Source organism: Anneissia japonica, unplaced genomic scaffold (assembly GCF_011630105.1).
Source record: "Anneissia japonica isolate Jap-2015-1 unplaced genomic scaffold, ASM1163010v1 scaffold287953_len805160_cov178, whole genome shotgun sequence".
NCBI classification, from domain to species: Eukaryota; Metazoa; Echinodermata; class Crinoidea; order Comatulida; family Comatulidae; genus Anneissia; species Anneissia japonica.
In genome coordinates this window covers 749,511-772,592 of record NW_022747029.1, presented here as the reverse complement: position 1 = coordinate 772,592, position 23,082 = coordinate 749,511, and the positions used below count along the sequence as shown (strand labels likewise).

Here is a 23,082-nt window from a genome sequence, read left to right as displayed (position 1 = left end):
TAAATCCATCCTTCCAATAACTATAATAATCTTCTCAATGCAATGAAATTCAGTTGTTAATAAGACGCATATTTTAATATGTTTTAACCAAGTAATTCTAAAGGGTAGAATTGAGTTGATTACTGGTGAAGGTACCTACTGCTTCTTGGATAGCGAGTGCTTTAAAATATATCAATATAAATTAATAGTGAATTTTTAATGAATCTCTTGATTAGCATAGGGTCTTTAAGTCAGGATTTTATTTTGTTTTTGATTAAGAGAATTGGCTGTGACAAGGTTTTAGGGTCCACATTGAAGTTTGATAAATGTGGTGTCTGCGGAGGGGATAACTCAACCTGCCAAGAGGTACATGCCATGAAAAGGAGACGTTTAAAAAGAAGTAAGAAATCAAAATGTTCAACACTGAAACTGACGTTCACTTACTCCCAAACATTTTTGTTTGTGCTAGTGCTAATTATGTCAGAGTTGATATGTGGCTTGTTACGCGTTTGGAAATGTCTAGACCAAAACTGTAGGATATGATGTGTTAGGAAATTCAAGTCTATATTTATTTGAGATTGATTTCTAGTACATCTCTTAAAAATGTGGAAGCGTGTGTGGTGCATTGTGTAAGGTGGTAAGGATGCTCGTCGCACTGCTTTTGTCATTGGGCAAGACATGCTTTATCTGCATTTGCCTCCCTTCACCCAGAAGTATAAATGGGTGCCTGGTAGGAGGTAAATGATTTGGAATGAAATTAATAGTGCTATTTACATGCATACGGTAACTAGGAATATTCCTCAGGGAGCGGAGGAGGTTACATGTTGTGTGTGGTTGATTCTGTATCCAATGACCAGGAAAAAAGCGCTAAAAATGCTAAAATAATAATAATAATAATAATAATAATAATAATAATCGTAATTAGTGCACTCAGATATATCTTGAAGAATGCAAAGACCTGGCATGGGAAGTTATATTTACCTAACTGCATTGGAAGTGTACAGTTCTCAGCCGTTTGGAACCGCTCACACTTTTAGAAAAGCTTTGTGTCTCTAAGCTGTGGGAAGTAGCAGAGACGTAGCTCAAACGACCCAGTAGAACATCAAGAACAGGAGAGAATTGCATAATAATAATAGTAGTAATAATAAAAATTATAATAGTAATAATAATAATAGTAATAATAATAATAATTATTATTATAATAGTAATAATAATTATAATAGTAATAATAATAATAATAGTAATAATAATAATAATTATTATTATAATAGTAATAATAATTATAATAGTAATAATAATAATAATATTAATTATAATAGTAATAATAATAATAGTAATAATAATAATAAAAATAATAATAAAACAATATTTAAGTGAATGCATCTATTTTGCCTTTAATTTTATGTTTGTTTTGTTCTTGCCATATTTTAAAAAATAGATTATCAAGTGGCATTCAAGATACCTATAGGAGCATATGATGTTTTAGTTGAGGAGGTTTCAAAAACCAATAATTTTATATGTAAGTTACTCTCATTCATGTAGACCTACAGTATCCTTTCCAAAAAGATATGTTTCATTTCCATGTTGTCATATTTTCATTTCAACTTCCTCTCTCACATAATTTTTCCTTGATTTATGTAATTACATTAGGACTGTTGGCTGTCCAAATAAGTAAAGTACATTTGGATAGCACCATTACAAAGAGGGCGGTAGATAATTGAATGTTTATTTACTGTACCATGTGTAGATGATCAGTGTATACATTTTTTTTAACACATGTAGCTGGACACGTGCATTAAGATAATGTGCAATATATTTCTTTTCCGCAAGAAATTATATGATAATACTATTAAACTTACAAAAACACTAATAATACATCAATTTGTTTAGGCTGTTTTGACCACGTAACAAAACAATTTTAATACTGCGCGCATGTACAAAAGGCAGAAATGAACAGATTGAGCACGCTGCACTGCGCAATGTTTAAACAATTTCATTATCCGAAAAGGGTATATAAAAATGCACTTCATTAAACGATTAATTACTGTGGAAAACACCTATTAAAAATAAATGCCCAAACTATTCAAAACACTGTAAAAATAAGATAAGTCCAATATTAAGCAATTCATTTATTAAATTTTAAAACATGGGTGGATTGCTATAAGCGGTCTTTAGACGGTTAGTCGGCTATAATTGTGTCGTCACTACTGGTCTATGCTTATAGACCATTGCTATCATATTGTGGTCTAACCAGTTAGCCGTCTTAAATTTTCTACTCGGAGGAGGCTTAAAACGGTCTTAAATCATTTTCATCATTCAACAGCGCAATGGCAAGACCTAGGCCTAGATCGTCAAAGTCGGAGAATCGAACAACAGCGTCTGCGAAAATAGGTCTACGTTTATTTACGTTCATTTTGAAACATTTGCGTGTCGAGCACGCATGACATCATCCCCAATCTTACGTTACCAGGGAGTGCTTGTTTGCATTTCAATACTCAAAGCGGTCTTAAAGAAGACTGTTTTATAGCAGTGGTCTTTAGAGGAATGACTTTAGTAAGACCGTCTAAGTGATATGGTACCATATTTTCATCACTCCTGTCATCAGTTCACAAAATGGAACGCAGCCAGATCCCTGGACTAGCTGTGAGCTCGGTCAGTTTATCTTCTTGAAAGCCTTTGAAAGAATGCAAAAATGATGGAAGAGAATTATATCCAATGAGATTATTTTTAATATATAACTGATAGCAAGAAAACTGCCTTTTTGTTGCTGCTTCAACCTAAGCAAATGGATTGGCATAGGCAAAGTTATAACGTTGTAAATAAACGACTCCTCACAAGCCGACTCAAATGCAGCTGAACATGCTAATATCACTTATATTTTCGTAATTCAACCCAAAAATGACGGAGCTAAATATTTGAAAACAAATATTTCGTAAATTGCTTACAATAGGTGTATTTATAACCTTCTATAAACCGTTTTCAAACTAAGTTATACAATCTAGTTTTTTAGTTGCCATTTTTGAAGTAAAATCAGTTGATGTTTTTTGAGGAAACTCTAATGGTTAAGAGATAGGGTGATTTTCACGGCGGCACATTTGCAGTTGAGTGGACCAAATTGAGATGAATTACAAATATTACTTTTATTATCTTAACTATATTATATGTTTAAGAAATTTTAGGAAAGAATGAACAATGTAATTATGATATATATCAAATAATAAAATTTTATCATGTAGCAGCATAAATATTTATAATAATGATTACAGTGATATATGGATAATAATTTTCAAATTTTGTTTTATTTTAGCACTAAAAGATGATTTAAACAGGCGGTACATATTGAACAGTAAAAATATCCAGGGACCATCGTGTGATTTTGTCTTTCATAAAGTAAACTTTGTCTACATCAATGAAGATGGAGTTGAGATGTTGAAAACACGGGGACCAATGCGGTCTAACATAACAGTATTGGTAAGAAATTATGTTTGCATATACAATATTTTTAAAAATTGGATGTTAAGTATCGGTATTTTTAATGTGCAATTTGGAAATTCTTATTTAAACTATTTTTTTGCAACTATTTGTTTGTGAAGTTTTGAAGCCAAGTTATGGAGCCAAGTTTTTGTAATAATTTTATAATATAAATTTTTATAATTATTTATAATTTGTTTATGTAGCTAGGTAATGGAAATGACAAATCACCAATCATCATTCACTACAGTTATGTGATAAATCGAGAGGCCTTAAACAACCCAAGAAAACTTCAAAAAAATAAAAGGAATACCTACTACTGGCAAGAGAAGGGGTGGACTGTGTGCAGTGCATCTTGTGGAAATGGTACATAATACAGAATGTTTTTATTTTCTTGTAGTTACCTTCTTTTCAATCCTGTCTGGTTTTTTTTCCTTTCTTGTTTTCCTAATTTTTTTAAAATGAAAAAAACTGGAATTAAATATCATTTTAATAAAAGTTAATTAATTTTGCATTCGTTAGGTACATCAGTCAAGATGTTTAATTGCATTGAAGCGGGCAGTGAACATATTATGGACAAGTTTTATTGTCTAGCAAATAACCCTCCTCTTATTCCAGTTAGCAGAGTGTGTAAGGAACGCGAGTGCATTGTACCACAGTAAGTAATGCTTACTAGTAACATTTGTTTACATCAATCCTGGAGACAGCAACATGTGAACTAATAAATATTGCAGAATGATATGTTACAAAATATTTCATTAAAATATTGTAATGTTCTTGTGCAGAAAATTACATTCAAGATCAATTTTCATCAAAACTAGTTTGCTATAAATCATTCCTTTTCAGGGAAATCTCACCAAAAATGTAAAATGATTCCCTTTAATTGCCAATTGAAAAAACACAAATTAAACTAAATTAAATTAATGGAACATTGCTGATAAGACAGCTATAAATTTGTGACTTATAACTTATCTTTATAAATCCATTAATTCTTAAAGGTGGCGAGTATCTAACTGGAGTGAATGTTCTAAGGCATGTGGACTACGAAGCTACCAACTTCGTTGGGTGGACTGTGTGCTGAACATTAACGGTGTAAATGAAACAGTTCCCATCAGGCTTTGTCATGCTGAACGACCAGCCATTAGCAAACCCTGCAATGTCTCGCTTTGTGAAGGAAAGTGGAAGAGAAGTGTCTGGTCCCAGGTGAGTCACAGCTTTTAGTTAGACAAGCCAAACCAGTCACTCCTCGCAAATCGTGTTTCAGAGATAATAATGACCAAAACGTTGAAATGTCAAAATTTTTGAAATATATTTTATTGCACTATACTAAACTTTATATATCTATACAGCCATTGTGTTATTTTCCCCATTTTCAATGTTTAAATCAATAATTTTTAATGATTTGGTGATGGTCACTGCCTAATAAACGGCCAAAGATGCTTTCAGGTGATTTAATATTATTTATTTCGTATTAATAATAATAATAATGACTTATATAGCATATTATTATTATGCAATACCTTGAGAAAATAATGTGTTCTAATGGGAAAACCCAAGGCTGTATACCACTTGACCACTTGGCCTCATAGCTCAGTTGGTAGAGTATCCGAACGGTAATCGGAAGGTCTTGGGTTTGAATCCCGATAAGAACATATGTTTTCCTCAAATATTTATTATCCTCATCATTTAGAAAAGTTAACATTGAGGGCAGCAGAGCATAGAAATATAACTTGCATGGATATATTTTTACTTGATAGTGTTCGGTGTCATGCGAGAAGGGCGTTCAGACGCGTACAATTACCTGTGTCGGACCTGATGGTGAAGAGAATCCAGATTATGGATGTCAAACCAAAGACAAAAACCGAAGCTCCAAGCCATGCGATATGGGACCATGTGGTTAGTATACCCTAATATGCTGTTATTATACTTAAATACCATTAATGTTGCTTTTATTCATTATTGACTATTCATTATTAGTTTTCTTTGCATTTCCAAATCTACTTTCAAAACCTAATTTAAATGATATTTCTACTACTACTATTATATCATTAGAATATCATACAGTAGCTCTACTATTTCTTTGGAATGTTGATTGTGGCGTTATAACGACCTTCCAAAACTAGAACCTTATTTTACTTATCTTGCATTTTTACTATGGTCTGTAGACCATAACTTAAAAAACGTATGAATGTAATAACATCATTTTAATATAACTGCACGAACGTTGTGTGTTCAGTTCCTTTCAGCTGTCAAATCTATGTTCAGGTGAGAAACAGCTGTACCATATTTTAGGATTGGGTTTTTGCATTTGTTACATCTCCTTGTATGTGTTGTGTTGTCAAAGAATCAAAATTTATTTATGATAATGATGGCAGTCACAAATGAGTGAATTCGTTTTGCTTTCATGTTCCAAGTTCCCAGTTATTTGCCTGCACTATGTGCCCCATACTAGTGTAAACCTGGGTTTTGTAAGTATAAATAATAAAGATGCAACTTAATAATAAGGCTGGAAATCATCACGTGTAGCTTTTTTTACTTACTTTGAAGTTTATTTCTTTTTTGAAGTTTGCTCACCAAAGGCTGGAGGCAAGATCTGTAGTTTAAGGACGTATCAGCAATATTGCAAGCTAGCCATCTATCGTGAACAATGCTGTTCAACATGCTTGAAACAGAGGATCCTATTGGAGGATATGACCAAAGCTAGCAAAACAGCAACAGCCAATCGTGATGCTACTATACAGCAGGTTGACAGAGAAGCTAAACGAGCCAATAAGAATAGCAGGAATACTGGATGAATAGTACAACTAATACTACCTCATCCAAATACACTCATGATGTTATCAAGGAATAAAGAATGGCAAGAGGTCCGACTGTCGGTGTTTACTTGAAAAGTACCACATATTAGAGGGCATCCTTCAAAAGATATAATATACATGTTAAAGTTGTTTGTATCAAACGTGTGCTGCGTGTAGAGAATGCCTGTTCAATTTTTGAACTCTATTCAAAATTATAATAGACTGCCCCTTATCTTCTGGTAGTAACGCATTTTTCATTTCATTGCTTGCATGCAAAATCAGGAGAGTCAGAACTCTTACCATTCTGTACTTTTTGATGTTATCCTATACAGTGGTACACTTGCCAAATACTAACCATTTATCAATAAGAGTAATTTACTTCCTAATAGAAATTAATCCAATTTTACTTCCTGTGGTAGACTGAAAATTTAATTTACTTTTTATGCTAGACTATGCAATTTATCTCTATGATGACTATGAATTTATTTTACATAATTTTATTTCCAAAGGTAGACTGATTATTTAGCAAATATTTATTTGAGGATTGAAGTACTTACATGACATGAAATATATACATTTCACTTATACAGTTATACAATTTTACCTCCTTTGGTGGACTGTGAAATTTTAGTAAACATTATAGAAGTTTAACCTGAAATGGTCAACCATGATATTTACAATTATACAGTAGTTTAGCTCCTGCAGCTAGCTGAAATCTATCCATAAAAATTGGTCAGCGGGTCAGAAAAATATTTTTAAATTAATATTATTGAGGGCTGCTGATTTTTTTTTCAATATGAAAAATTTTAGTTTTCTATTGTATCTTTAAAAAAAAGATATTTTAAAGTACATAGTTTTATTGTATTATTAGTTTTTTATATGTATTTTTACTGATGATCGGCAACGAGCTGTTAAAAATAAGGGGGTTTTCAAGCCAAATGTTGTAGACGGGCAGCACAAACCGGGAAGCAACAAAACACTTGTCGGGCCGGCCGCATGTAGCCTGGGGGCTGCACACCTGCACATTATAAAGTACCACTACTTCACATTGCTGAATGAATGTTGTATTTTTGTAGTTAAAGGGCCAATGATTTATTATTGTACATATTGTATATGTAATAAAATATTTATAATTGAGCATGGTTCTTGTGTTAATAATGTTCTGTTTAAGTTGAATTGTTGAATATAAGAATTTTTTTCATAAGTGGCGCTACCAAACATTTCAGATGGTTTGAATGAACAGTACTTTCTACCCCCCACCATGGGAGTATCACATGGTCCTTTCATGATGCTGGTATGGTAATATTTTGTGAGGTCTTTATCTAAATTTGCACTCAATGAGTTAAATATAATTTCAATGCAAAGGCATTTATCAAATCAATTGATAACAGAAACAAATATAGTAATAGTTCATATTGCCATTGAATGCATAATATGAACTGTTATCTGTTGATTTGACCTACACACACCCTTTGCATTGACATGTTATTTAACTCATAGCTGCCAACCACAAGGAATAGTCCCAATTTCACCATACTGTAAAGCAAGTTCCAGTGATTTTGTAGGACAATTTGCGCAGACTTAGTTTTTTTATGATGATGCTATTGATATGCTGAAGACAGCAGCAACCATGATAATAATACATTATTCATATATAGCACTTTCATATAGCTCTTTATTGTAACATACTGCCTTTCCTACCTATCCTACCAGGTCCCCCAAACCCCTGCAACTAACTGGGGTAGAGAGAAACAGTGTGGGGACACAAGAACAATGCACAGCTAGAATCAAATCTGGTTAAAATCAAACTGTTGCACCAAATGTCCACCACCAAATTTAAGTAAAGATTTCCTTTTAGGTGAGCCTCTCGATAGTAATTCAGTTTACTTTAGGTTATCCTCAGGTTTGTGTCTTTGTTATACTGTATTTTATATTGCCTGGAAATAATAAATGAAATAATAAAACAGGAAAAAAAATTGAGAGTATTTGCCAGAGAGGAGTGCTTGCTGTGCTGATTGGGATGCAAGAGTAATTAAGGCCTGCCATCCCAAAACCAGCATAATGTCACTAAATGTGAAACCGAGTAATTAGCATCTTAAAGAATGTTATTGTACACTACTTTGGTACATAGAAGCTGTAATACTTTTACTCATAAATTTAGCAACAGTAAAGGCCAACTCAGACAGCGTCGGCCGACGCAGCCCGACCCGATTTATCTTCGGGGACAGTCTTAAGCTGTCGTGAGAAATATTAAACATGTTTAATATTCTACGACACGCCTGCCCCCGACGCACAACATCGCGTCTGCGTTTAACTCACACATACCCGACGTGACAACAAATCGCGTCGGGCTGCGTCGTACGACACTGTCATATATAATATTAAAAAATTCAATTTTCTTGTGTTCCATTGATGCTGGTTTTGGCATTGTAAGCCCCATTAATTGGAAAATTCTCATAATGTGTTCTTGTCACCAGACTACAGCTCATATCATGGAGGTACTATAGTAATATCTCTACACTCATATCCATTACTGTATGTTTATTGGAATAGTAACACATTTTTTAAAACAAAATAATATGTGCGCTATTTTAATTTAGTAAAAATCAGATTTATTAAATCACAAGTATAAAAATAGTACTTGAAAATTATTTTGAAAGTGTTGTATAAATATTGCACAACAAACAAGTTCTAATATCACTCAGCTCCTGTAATCATAATTCTTACATCAAATTTTACATCATAATTATAATTAATTATTGCATGAATCAATATTACTGTACTACATTAAGATATTATTTTGACTACCAACTGAACAGACAGAATTAGTAATGTTTAAGTCTATGGTAGTCTATGTGTCATTAGTGATCAGCTGGCTGGCCGAGAGAATTCTAGAACCCTATAGCATAGCATACCCCTCAGTTTTAAGACAGATAAAAAATTATTTTGACCTAAGAAACTTTAATACAATACCCTAGCAAATATATACACTAATGAACAATAACTGCTTTCTTTTGTTTAAAATTTAGTACTATATTATAAGTCAATTGAATTGTGAATATAAAATTCACTTTCTGATTGCACCCCAAAATTAAAGCAACTTCTTAGATTTGAACTTAATCTCTATCAAATAAATTGTGTGTGGCAGTGTTCTGATAATATTTTACAGAAAAGTGTATTGCATCAGAATTGGTTTTTGGTCATGACACTTTGTTTTCATCATAACAAAATATAAACATGATAATATTAAAATAGATAACATAATAATAATAAAATAAACAGTTACAGGAATTGTATACAGGAATCCTGATCAAGGATTCATATTGGATAATAACAATAACCAAAAACTGTATTCTGATAATATTTTACAGAAAAGTGTATTGCATCAGAATTGGTTTTTGGTCATGACACTTTGTTTTCATCATAACAAAATATAAACATGATAATATTAAAATAGTTAACATAATAATAATAATAATATAAACAGTTTCAGGAATTGTATACAGGAATCCTGATCAAGGATTCATATTGGATAATAACAATAACCAAAAACTGCGAGTTTGTGAATATTAGTAGAAGAATAATAAATAGGTCGTCGTCTAATTATGAATCTATTGTTCTTCACTATAGGACATGGGTTGCACTCTGTATCTAGTCATCCATATAAGAAAATTGTATTCTAAATTTTTATTAATCGACATTCACATTTTTCAGGTACTAATTGTGGCAAAGACAAGCCAAAGCAGTCGCTTGTTGCAAATCCTGTTTCTGAGATAATAGCCAAAACATGCTGGAATGTCGAAATTTAAAACATCTATTTTATTACACTAAACTAATCTTTACATATCTATATATCATGCTATGCTGTTATTTTCCTATTGTTTAATGTTGAAACAACAATTTTTAACAATTTGGGGATGGTTTCTGCCTTCGAAATGCCCAAAATCATAAACTTTGAAGGCCAATATTTCAAATATGGTTTTTAAGCAGTCGTATGTTTAAATGTTGGATTTAAATGACTCTTTTACCATTTTATAGCTCTTATCTTTCAGTTAACTATGTATTAATAACAGAACATTTTTGCGACCAGTGACTGGTTTGGCTTGTCTTTGCCACAATTAGTTATTTTCATGGGTCAAGATTGAGCTAAATCTACCCTGATCAATAACATAAGCAAAAGAATAGATAAAACTAAACCTGTGTTGAATTCCTAAACATGAAATCAAAATAATTATGAGATTCAATAATGTAATTGATAACATGATTAATTTATTTGATAATCCTTGTATAATAATCAATTGATAATCCTGCCTATTTATAATCTAGCACCTAACATTTGCTGTGCGTCGTCAATGTGCATCACGCCTTGATTTCAAGCTCAACGTCTACGAAGAAAAAGCATAAAAAATATTTTGTTGGAAGGTATTCTAAAAGCCAATGATGTACTGTACACTCATCATTTGTACCAATATAAAAAGATTTAATGCTGTATAGAGTGGCAGTTTCATAACTTTGAAATAGAGGTGGTCCAGGGAGAGACTTTCACAGATGTAGGGTCTAGACCATCCCAGCCCCACCATGGTTGGTGCTGAGGTAAAAAAAAAATATAATTATGGCACCTCAAGATCGTTAGAAATGGCACTCTCAGACTTAATTTAATTTATTTTTTGTATAATTTTGAAAAATTTAGGGTGGTGGAGAAGGCTGGCTGTCCCCCTTCCTTGAATCTGCCACTAATATATCTGAATATATATTAAGTAATAATAACTGATTTGATTTGAATTTATTTGGTTCCAATAAAATACAATCACAAAAGCTACATGAATAAGAAATTATTACCCAATTATAAAGCATATACATTGAGGTTAATCATTTATCTATTTTGAAATACAGTATTAGAACCTGTGAAGAACTATTGACTCACCAAAATTACAGTCAAGATTGAATCGTAATACTTGTTGCTGTCGGCAATCTGCTGACCTTCTTATACCCATTACGTTGAGATGCATTGTTGTTGTTAAAGGACTGGTTGGACAAAGAGTGTTGATTATATCGAGTATACGATTCACTTTGAGAATTTAGATCTGAGCCACGGTCGCTAAATGATGTCTGTGACCGTCGCCTGCTGTCTGCATTCTTCCTATACCTATGTGGACTATTATACATTGATGGTAACTGGCCGTCATGGTTTCTGGAACAATATGAGGCCGATTTTGGTTGTTCTCTTGGTAGCGGGATACTAACGCTCCTTGCAGCAGTGTATGCAGATGAGATTAGTCCAGTTGATGCAGCCGGAAATTTCCACCGTTGAGATTTCTCCTCTGCAGGAATGAAATTTCGTCCTGTGAATCGATACATAGAGGAGTACTCTACATCATTTGGCCCGGGATACCTACATGAAAAAACAACACAAAAATAATCTATTATTATCTGTTGCATGTATATTGGTTCTTGTACAGTTAGCGATTTGTTTTTGTGCAATTAGCACTGGTATCATCAGATCAAACATTTAATAGACAGTGAAAAGTATCAATTTTATTCTTAATATTTTCAGAGAAAGCTGGCCTTGAGTTTTAATTTATGATTTCTATTAGTTTTCTAGAACCATGTTAAAAGAATGAATAAAAAAAATTAATTATTGCAAATTGTAAATGTGAATAGTAAATTTTTAGACCTACCAGGGGTTCTGGTATAAATGTGTATGTCTGTTCTCGTTCGCTCTTCGGAACTCTCCATTCTACAAGACAAACAGCAATTATGTAGTCAAGAAAAATATAAGGCCATTTAAATACATTTATTTTAGGCAAATATCAGTTTTTATTTATTTATATATTGAATTATATATTTCACATCCAGCAACAAATAATTAACTTGTCAATTAGAGTAGGGAATGATGCTCTAGTCTCTATGGGGCACAGGAAATGGAGCTGCATATAATCATGAAAAATCATTTTTAAACATAGAACTTGTGCGGGGATGGGGCATAAAAGCAATGTATGAAATTACAGTAAGGCAATCTGTTTTATTTAGTACATTTATTTTGTAGACTACAAATTATATTCTATAATAATAGGTTTTTAATATAGCACCCTATAATCAGAGCGCTATTACGCACAAATGTAATGATGGAAAAAAAAAAATTAAATAGTGAAAAGATGTTAAATAGTGAATAGTACGCCTAATGATCCTGCATGATAGTAGAAAAATGCATAACTTTTACGTACATTTTACAAATGCGGGTGGGACAGCAATTTTTTGTGTGAATTACAGTACATGTTGAATGCGGGACACTTGGCAGGTCTATAGCAAACTTAACAACTGACCAATGAAAACAGTGCCAGGAATACATGCATAGTGTCCAACAAGCACACATGTTATCCCACAAACACGTATATTCACATATGTTTTAACCATAGAGATATACTGTAATAAGAATACAAGAGCATTAACTGCAATGTATTCGATGTTCGAAATACGCAGAGCTGTGTGTGTGCAGCATCCAAAATGGCTGTCACAGATTTAGCCAATCAAATTTTGCCTAAGCACCATCATTTGCAATTGCGCTCTCAATTTACACAGAAAGTTCAGTACAGCTAGTTACCCGTATGTTTGAAACTCAAGCGTTGCGGTGTATGGGTGTAATGTAAACGATTTTGATTTTCATTCCTTGGTACTTTATTTTTGGATAAGATGCTCCACTTGGCCTCGTTTTGGCTACGATAGTTTAATAATTTGTTATTACCATTATCTAATAAATTACTTACCATTAATGAAATAATAGTCAGTCAGAGGGCTTATTTATGGTAATATGTATACTAAGCCTGAAGGTGGCGCTTTACTACGATGGCCATCTTGGATGGTGCACATACATAACTCTGCATTGCTTCGCCATCTTGTCAGCACTCTAGTTGTTTAATAGCTCTATGGTTTTAACACTGTCGTTTTGTGGGGCCTTGCCAACAATATCCAAGGGGCGGAGCTTTGAAGAAAAGCCCGTTGTTCCAGTGTCATCATTATTTATTATTACTGTACCTTGATTTGGTGACGAGTTGATACAGCTCTGAAGTCTTTAAATGGTGGAATCAGCCATCCAATTTCTCCAACCCACCTTGTCTTGGGTCTGGGATGAGGTGTCTGAGGAGATGCTCTTGTAATGTACTTAAGTTCACTTGTGCCCTCCGCAGACATCGTCCCAATGCCAACAAACCGATCATCTGTCACTACACCAACTTTGTAGTCACCTATTCCATCCGGGCCTATAAGCAGTCATGAAAATGAAAATTATTCATGAATAATTATTCATTTTATAATAATTTATAATAATGATTAATGACATGGAAGTTACTTAAGTCTGTTATGTCATATAACAAAACCACTCAATTTTGATAGGTAGCATGGTACAGTAAAGAGAAATCTGCGAGTGCGAAAAAAAAATTGCCCCAACCAGGATTCAAAACCAGACACCTCATCTTAAACTCAAGATGAGATCTCCAAAGAGATGTACTTTATTACTCTAAATCTAGAAATTTATTTTTATATATGTGTATATGTGTATATATACACATATATATATACACATATATATATACACATATGTGTATTCGAATTTGAATTACTTTTTAGCTGCTGCTTATCATTTTTGTATCTCTACTGAGATCCAGCCATTGTTTCCCACAGCATTGTTGTTTTCCAGTATTTTGCCTTTTAATCTATATATATATATATATATATATATACACGGTCATTTTCACAGTAAAGGGTAACTTTTTCCAACAGGAGTCAAAATTTCAAAATAGATTTCCATATAAATTTCTACAAAAATCAAATGTAGAAATGTCCAAATTATTTTAAAAATGTCATTTTGCAGCTTAATCTACATTAAAAACTTGACTAAAGCTATGCTAAACCTGATAAATATGATCACTTTGAGGAAAAACTACATTTGATTTGCATTGCTCAACTGAAATCATGTGCAGAGCAAAAACATTTTAATTACCATTTTTCAATTGTTATTATAATGTAGTTCATAGAAAAAAATGTTTTCTTTGTCAAACTAAATTGGTCTTTCAATATTTTTATGTAATTCCTCACATAACATGAACAATTTATACTAAGATAACATTTTTTAAAGTTCATTACCTATTGCAAAAGGGAATGTGAAGTAAAACATAGTGTACAGATAACCTTTAGTTAGGGTTACTTACTGTACCAATGCAAATTTCAAAGAAATTGCATTTGTTATACCAAAGATGTAATTTTCAGAATAACATGTTTCGGAGACTTCAGTTAACAATAACATAGGTTTTGGAGGATTCCAACATGTTAACATATGATATAAGCTATTTTTTTCAGACAAAACAAAAAAAAACCAAACTGCATTATTAATAAAAAGTCTAAATGTAATTTATTTAACATAATGTTTGCAAATTGTTATTACATTGTTTACAACGTCAACAAAGTACGCTTACCAATGCGTCCTGTCTTATGTTTAGTAGTTAACATTAGGGATAGCAACATCCCATACTGAGTGTATATACTGAATATATAGTAAGAGTAAAATTTAAAATGCATTTAAATTAAACTGATTTGTTGTATCAAAGTTGAAGCTCATGAAAATGTTTTAGAGGTTTCAAGTTAATAATGGCACATGTTTCGGAGACTTCAAACCTGTTAACATACAGTACTATTTAGTTATACTTAAATACTGTCTAATACCAAACTTAACAATTATTCCCGAACTAAACCAACTACAAGGTTGTTGCTGTAGAAAACTATAGGGTGGGTGATAGACATTTTAACATTCAAAAGAAAAAGGTGGGTGGGAAACTCTAAATCACAGTTGGGCAAAGTGATAGAAAACCCCTTGTTTTTTACGCCCCGATCACCTCTAAAAATTAATATTAAAACTGAGAATCAAATGGCATAAAAGCAGTGCATGAAGGTTTTCGGAAGCACACTTGAAACATTAAAGCTAGGTTTCGGCCCTCCAACTGGTTTTTATGCATACCCCATCTCTAATAAGAGCGAATTTTAAGAATGGAAGTGTAGGTTAGTTAAGTGTGGGTGGAGAGCCATGAAATTAGGTTTAGACTGGATGGAAAACTTCAAGGCTGGGTGACTTCACCCCCTCTCCCCTCCCCATAACTACATCCCTGAACTTGCAAAATGTATCATGCAATAATATATAATCTTTTATTATTTTTAGTAAAATTGCAAATTGCAATTGCAAATTTATAAATGTCCAATATGCAATACAAATAGATTTCCCGTACAATTAAAAATCGCAACGGTACTGGATTTAGTCTAGGAGTTTGTGCTTCAAACAGGTCATTTCATTCGTAAAAGCCTTTTGATGAAGAAAGTGTACCTTTTTAGGAAGGGTTGCCTAGGTTATATGTCAGAGTACTTTCTGTATATAATTATACTAATACAGATATTGGTAAATAGCCAGCAGTTTTTAAATTTTTTTTTCGGGGGGTGGGGGATTATTCATTTATGAGAATAATTTTCAGGCTAGTCTAATATTATTTTTGGCTTTCAAGTCTCTCAAACAGTGGAAGGGTGACAAGACGGAAGACGGTTCGTCACATCATTTAAAATTCTGTCATTTATACAAGAGTGCCCTTTTTTTCTTTCTCGTCGACCTCTCCGGCAAATATCTTGACCCACACCAGTTCTCACAGCCTCATGAACTTCATGAAAGGCGACTTTCGCGAGTTATTATAAATATAATGTTAGTACTACATCATTAATTATTGTAGGAAAAAAAGGAAGAAAGTACAGTACAAAAAAGTATAGCGGCTTTGAATTGTACTGAAAATTATATAAATAATAACATAGAATAGTATTAGGGTGTATATTTTGAATGAGAGGGGTGCTGTAAACTGCTTGTTTGTCAAGGATTTGTGATTTTACTGCAAGACATTCTGATTTGCATGGTCTGTCAAATTACAATATAAGGGGTTGGTGAATAGGTGTTTTATTATTAAAACAATACATGTTGTTAACATAAAATGGAAGCCTCCGAAACCATTCAGAAAATCATTTAAAAGTTCATAATAATTTGTCAATGTATTGAGAAATTTCACTTAAATGTAGATGGTTTATATCTTGAATTGTTTTCAAGCCTAAACAAAGTATGTGTGTAATATTATTTGATAAATTATTCTTGCAGTGTCAAGAGTTAGAAAACAATAAATACTAATTAGGTTTCTGAATAATGGAAATCCGTATTACTAGTTACTTGTATACCAGTAAAACAAACCACCCAGAACTTAAAATTCATTCCTGTAATTTTAGTAGATCAAAACCAAACATATAGCATGAAATTTCAAAAATATTCCTAACTTTAAAACTAAAAGCAACAGAAACTATGGTGTTAACAAGTGTTTGAAGCCTCCGAAACAAGTTTTTTAACTTACAGGAAATTCTTTAAAAAAGATTAACTTAATAGTTAGCTAGGTATAGATATATAATGCATAAAATATTTTCATCGCATTATACATATGGAATCACATCGGTGGCCAAAACTTTTACTTAAGGCTTTATTACACATGGATAGTAACTTTGATAATTTCCGTTTTAAATTTCTTAAATGTGTTTCCAATGTTTTCTCAAAATGTGAATCAGTAAATTTATTTAAATTAATATGTGATACCATTGATTCCATCTCATCGGAAATTGGACCAACTTCATTTTGAATAAACTTAAAGAACAAGCTTGTACTGATTGGAGAAGTAATCTTGATAAAAAATCTTTCCTTTCAGGTTACTCAATTATTAAGGAAAGCCCTTACCTAGAAAAATATTTACTTGAAACTACAGATTTTGAGGGTGCTTGCATAAAATTTAGATTACGCTCCAATACTTTACCATTACAAAAACGAATCTCAAGTTGGTCCGATAATAATGATGGCATTTGTTCTATTTGTAGCTCTTATTCAATTGAAGATATTAGACATTTTCTTTTTTTTGATGTCCTTCCCTCCATAACATCAGATTGGAAGAACTAGCAAAGCTTGAACATGAAGTAGTAAATACAAATAGGCCTGTTTGGAACCAATTTATAAATTCAACAACCGATCAGAAGTTAATGTATGTACTTGGCTCTTTTTCACTAAATCTTCCAAAAGAAATTGAAGAAAAATTTGACAAATTTTGTAAAAGGTATGCTACAAGGGCATGGAAAAAGAGAAATGAGATCAAAAAAGAAAACGAACGTTTTTGATTTTAGTCCTGTATTACTTTATGACTTTTGATTTACTTTTATATGCTTCTGTGTTATCTGGCCTGATATGTGTGCTTCTTGTGTGATAAGTGGTGTAGTATAGTATAGAGTTCAGTATGTACTGTATGTCTTTATGTTTATAATTGTGAGTACGGTACAGTCATGTGACTGGGTATACAGTTGTGTATGGATATATATGTACTTATGTACTGTATGTGTATTTCATGTACGTTTGTATAGTGTTCATGTGATTGTTTGCATCACTTTATTTTGCCTTAAGTTTTTTTTTTAGTTTAAGATTGCTTTTAATTTTATATGGCTGAACATTTTTTTTTTTTTTTTACTTTTCCTTAATGTCCCTTTTGAAAATTTGAATTGTCTTTTTCTTAGCATAAGTCTTTTTTGTGAACTTTACTGTACATTTTGTTTTGGACGCACCTTCATTGAGAAGTGTGCCACTGATTGAAAAGTGTAGTTCCTAATAAATTATTATTATTATTATATAGTCATGTAACTTGTAGGTCTACTTGCTACATTTTGATAAACAGAATTGGTAATTTACTTCATTCATATTTGCACAGGGTAGCTGAAAATTTGTTTCGGAGACTTCAAACTGAAGGCGCGAGGACAGCATTATATAACATTGGTCACCGCAACGGGTAGGTGTTAAATATTTATAAAACGCAATAACTAAAACATGACTTTAAACCCAACAGGTAGATATAAACAATAAAAAGTGTAAAAAAGTTTTAAAAGTTGTACTGTTCTAATAATAGCTGTGAAGTAATAATTACCGAAAGGTCAGATGTGTATAAGAGAGGCATATTATTGTTTTTGTTCATTTATTTGTCTGTTTCATTTATTTATGCATTTCTTCACTTACAATATGTTCATGTATTCATTTATAAGACTATATTTCACATACCATACACCTCATTAAACAAAAAACAAAAAATACAGTACTGTAACTCCTGAGGCTTGACACTTATATTACATATTATTAGGATATTTTTACTTTATCTTGATTTTGATTTTTTGTTAATTTTTTTAAAAATACTACTTTAGTGTCTTAATTATTTGCTCATAGTAATTCAAGTACTGTTTTCTCTATGTTTGGTATTTAACTTTATTTTTATTCTGTTTCACGGTTATATTTTTGTTGATTTCTTACTTGCTTTTACTGAAATGCAGTACGTTTAACCTTTGTACAACTTTTGCCCTCTTTTTTTACCATTAAGATTAAGATTTTTTAAGATTTGAATTTTGTATTTCTGGATGTTTTTCTTTTCTTTTTTACTTTTTTGTTTAATTCCCTGATTTCTGTTTACCTTTGCGTTTTCAATCTTTACTTTTGTTCACATTTATTGCTATTTGATTAAGTAAGTTTGGACGCACCACTGTTTAGGGCACATACACAAAATTATTAGATTATCACTCTTAAAAAAAAAAAAGTTTTTTGATTGCATTGTTATTTTTACGCTGTTGAAATAATTGATGCTGCAAAAAAAAAAAAAATTATTCCCGCATCAATATTTCCCGAATTTTTTACGGGGGCGGAAGTGATAATCTAATATTTTTTTCTATTTGCCCTTAGTGTGTGCCACTGTTGTAAAAGTGTGTGACAATAAAAATAAAAAAAAAAGAACAAAAAAAAAAAAAAAAAAAAAAAACTGAACTGAGTCATAGATGTCAGCGACAGTCGGCATTGTTTTAGAATCAACTTTTGATAAGGGAGATGATTGGAGACTGGCAGCAAGCATGGAGGTGTTTGTAGCTCCCTGTGTTGCAATATTTAGATCCTGAGTTACCGTGAGTTTTTGTTTTTAAGATTTACCGTACCGTAAATAATACTTAAATTAATAATGTAGGGCCAATAACTAATAAACTTTAATAAACATAGGCCGATTTAATTAGTAATAATAATATAAACGTAATTCAATAATAATATAACCTCCAATTTATTTGAGTTTTATCTTCTAAGTTTTTATAAATTTGTTTCACAATGCTCATTAGTTTAAGGATGGTTTAAGTAACTTTTTAATAAATGTGTTTTGTTTTGCTAAATTTATATTCGACTTTGTCTTAATACTTTCAGTCTAATGTCTCTATATAGGCCTAATGTAAACAACTAGCGAAAAATTGTGCAGGTCTCATAGGCATTCATGCCTAAAAAGCTTCTGCAATTGACTTCAGGCCTCTTGATGAATAAGCGCCATGAAAGGGAACCAAACACGGACCACCAAACGAATGAGCTTTAATTTATTGATTTGATGACACTACTTCTTTGTAAGAATGGCACTCACAACTGTGGTGCGATCATAAAGATTAAACAAAAAGTTGAAGAAAACGGTCTTAACTAAATCTAGCAAAAGCAAGAGAAATACTGAATATAAATGGGTCTATCCATAGAGATGGTCTATCTGTCCGCACATGTGTGCATGCATACACATTATTGTATGCATGAACATATACATCTCAACCTATAGAAATAATATCAATCGGTTTGTATACATACGTACATTATACACACACAATTAACGCAAAAATGTAAAGTGTAAAAGAAGTTTTAAAAAGTTGTATTATAATAATAGTTGTGATAGTAATTAAATCTAAAAACTATTGTGCATTACCTATTGAATGTTTATTACAATACAATTAGGGCCTACGCTATGTCCATTTCTATATTTTATTTTATCTTATACATTTTTATTTACTTACAGTATATTCGGTCGATAAATGAAGCGCCCATAAATATATTCAAACAAAAATAAGAAAAAAAAAAAATCTCAAAATGTTTGGACAGCAGTACGTACCATGCAGTCAATAATAATAAATCATTACTTCCATTTCATAACCACCCTTGATTCCTCTGCACGGAAGTCTTTAGTAAAATGTGAAACACTTATGAGTGATGCAGAGGAACCAGGGTAACGTTGAAGGCACGAGGACAGTATTATAATAACATTGGTCACCGTAACGGGTAGGTGTTAAATATTTATAAAACGCAAAAACTAAAACATGGCTTTAAACCCAACAGCTAGATATTAACAATAAAAGTGTAAAAAAAAGTTTAAAATGTTGTACTGTTCTAATTAAAGCTGTGAAGTAATAATTACTGTAAGTAATTAAAATCTTTATATTTAACTATAGCTCTATGAGTTACAATGCAAGTTCCTTTCCTATCTACTGTAGGGGCATATAAAATGCGAAATTCATAATATATAGGCCCACTTTACAAACAGCTTGTGTTTGTTTACTTTAAAAAAAATATAAACTAGTCTTGAAATAAATTCATTTGGATCCAAATATAATTTGTATAATTTGGATCAACACAAATGAAAAATTTCATACAAAATAAACTAGTCATTCACTGTAAATGCCTATGCTATTAATATTGGGATTTAAATAATTTGATGGAACACAGTTTAATTAATTAGTTATAGGCCTATACTCACTTATTAATTTTTTTACCTTTTTCCTTTAATTTGTTTTTATTATTCATTTGTCCGTTTCATTTATTTATACATTTCTTCAGTTACACTTAACCATATGTTCATCACGCTATATAACAATTTCCATATTTTATTTATCTTATATATTTTTATGTACGGTACTTAATTACTCGGTCATTCAATGAAGCGCCCATGAACAGTTACAAAAAATGAACTGCCAAAATATATGGAAAAGTCTGTACGACCTAGACAAGGAAGCGTGGAAATAAACATACGACATTACTTTTATTTCATAACGACCCTTGATTTCTTCAAGGGCTGAGAAAAATTAGGTTTCAACTCAATGGGCGTTCCTCTGCACGGAAATCTTTAGTAAAAGGCGAAAGATTTATGCGTGATGCAGAGAAACCAGAGTAACGCTGAAGGCACGAGGACAGTATTATATAACATTGGTCACCGCAACGGGTAGGTGTTAAATATTTATAAAACGCAATAACTAAAACATGACTTTAAACCCAACAGGTAGATATAAACAATAAAAAGTGTAAAAAAGTTTTAAAAGTTGTACTGTTCTAATAATAGCTGTGAAGTAATAATTACCGAAAGGTCCACTGATTAATCTCAGATAAGATGATTCCTGATGATGACATAATTAATGTCGAAATATTGAATCTCAACACGATGGCGTGTATTTCAATACTTGGAGTATGTATTATACTTTCCTAAGTAATAATTAAGTAATTAAAATCTTTATATTTACTATAGCTCTATTTGTTACAATGCAAGTTCCTTTCCTATCTACTGTAGGGAAAGGAATTTATTTGCCCATTTCATTTATTTATGAATTGCTTCAGTTACACTTAACCATATGTTCATGTACTGTACATGCTATATCCTTTACTATAATTTATTTATCTTATATTTTTTTATTTACTTTAATATTCGGTCGTTAAATGAAGCGCCCATAAAGACATGAAAAAAAACTCTCAATATATCTGAAAAAGTACGTACAAGCCAGCAACGGTGTGTGGAAAAATAAATAACACATAACACATTACTTTTAAAACGTATTAATACTTTAAAAATCTTACGTAATAAGTATGTAATTCTTAAACCTGATAAAGGAAATGGTGTTGCGATAATGAAGAAAAACTGATTATATCACATCTATAAATCATGACAAACTTGTTCTCTGATTCAACTAAGTTTAAGAAACTATCTAAACGTTCATTAACTACGCAGCTTGACTCCTTACAAGCTTACCTCCGGACACTATTTAATAGAAATGAACTAACTGAAACTGAATACAAAGAAATTCGTCCAGTATCAACCATGCCTGCTAGAGCCCATGGACTACCTAAATTACATAAAGATTTTGATAATATTCCACCCCTAAGACCTATTATTGACACGACCGGTACTTGTTATTATTCAGTAGCTAAGTACTTATCAAACTTATTAGGCCCTCTAACGATTAATGACTTTGTCCTTAAAGATTCTTTTGATGCTGCTGACCGCATTAAAGCTATACCAAACAATTTATATAATTTAGGTTACCGTTTTGTATCTTTTGATGTTGAATCTCTGTTTACAAATGTTCCCCTTACTAAGGTAATTAATATAATTCTTCATAGAGTTTACAATAAGAAACTGATATCTTCTAACCTTAAGAAAAATTCGCTAAGGAAGCTACTTAGAGATTGCTGTACTAAAACTGTATTTACATGTAATAATGAATTTTATAAACAAACTGATGGTGTCTCAATGGGTTCGCCTCTTGGCCCAGTTTTAGCTAATATTTTAATGACTGAACTAGAAGAGTCTATTGTTCCTAAACTTATTGAATCAGGTACTATTAAGTTTTATACTCGTTTTGTTGACGACACGCTAGTATTAGCTAAGCCCAATGATTTCCCGCAAATTCTAAGCTACTTCAATGCTTTTCATAAACAGATAAATTTTACTTTTGAATCATTTGAAAACAGTGACACAGGACACTTTCTGGATTTAGAATTTAACAACAGTGTAGGGAGTATGAGTATATATCGTAAAAATACACATACAGGTCAATATGTCCATTATGATAGCTTTGCTCCATGGAACCATAAGATCTCCTGGATTCGTAGTTTAGTTTCTAGAGCCCACAGATTGTGTACTCC

General features: G+C 31.9%; 2 protein-coding genes, 1 non-coding gene and 1 pseudogene across 3 annotated transcripts in view; 1 reads left to right on the top strand and 3 right to left on the bottom strand.

Annotated features, from left to right (window-relative positions):
- Positions 1–7,383, top strand: part of LOC117120408 (A disintegrin and metalloproteinase with thrombospondin motifs 3-like) — a gene marked incomplete in the record, with an annotated part of 39,962 nt that extends 32,579 nt beyond the window's left edge. Inside the window, 8 exon segments of the mRNA XM_033265454.1 lie at positions 259–379; positions 1,418–1,498; positions 3,287–3,450; positions 3,657–3,816; positions 3,973–4,108; positions 4,449–4,653; positions 5,208–5,346; positions 6,016–7,383. Coding sequence (XP_033121345.1) covers positions 259–379; positions 1,418–1,498; positions 3,287–3,450; positions 3,657–3,816; positions 3,973–4,108; positions 4,449–4,653; positions 5,208–5,346; positions 6,016–6,245 — 1,236 coding nt within the window.
- A 2,782-nt stretch (positions 7,384–10,165) lies between these two features.
- Positions 10,166–13,501, bottom strand: LOC117120410 (uncharacterized protein C4orf45 homolog; the record flags this gene model as incomplete). The annotated part of the gene is given in 4 exon segments (XM_033265456.1): positions 10,166–10,630; positions 11,170–11,637; positions 11,924–11,982; positions 13,278–13,501. Coding segments are annotated over 3 exon segments (740 nt in total), but the record flags the coding sequence as incomplete, so codon positions are not given.
- A 6,792-nt stretch (positions 13,502–20,293) lies between these two features.
- Positions 20,294–20,402, bottom strand: LOC117120429 (annotated as a pseudogene).
- Positions 20,403–21,221: 819 nt separating this feature from the next.
- On the bottom strand, positions 21,222–21,340 carry LOC117120432. Its single transcript, XR_004447347.1, has one exon. It is a non-coding gene; the product is annotated as a U5 spliceosomal RNA (small nuclear RNA).
- Positions 21,341–23,082: the final 1,742 nt, after the last annotated feature.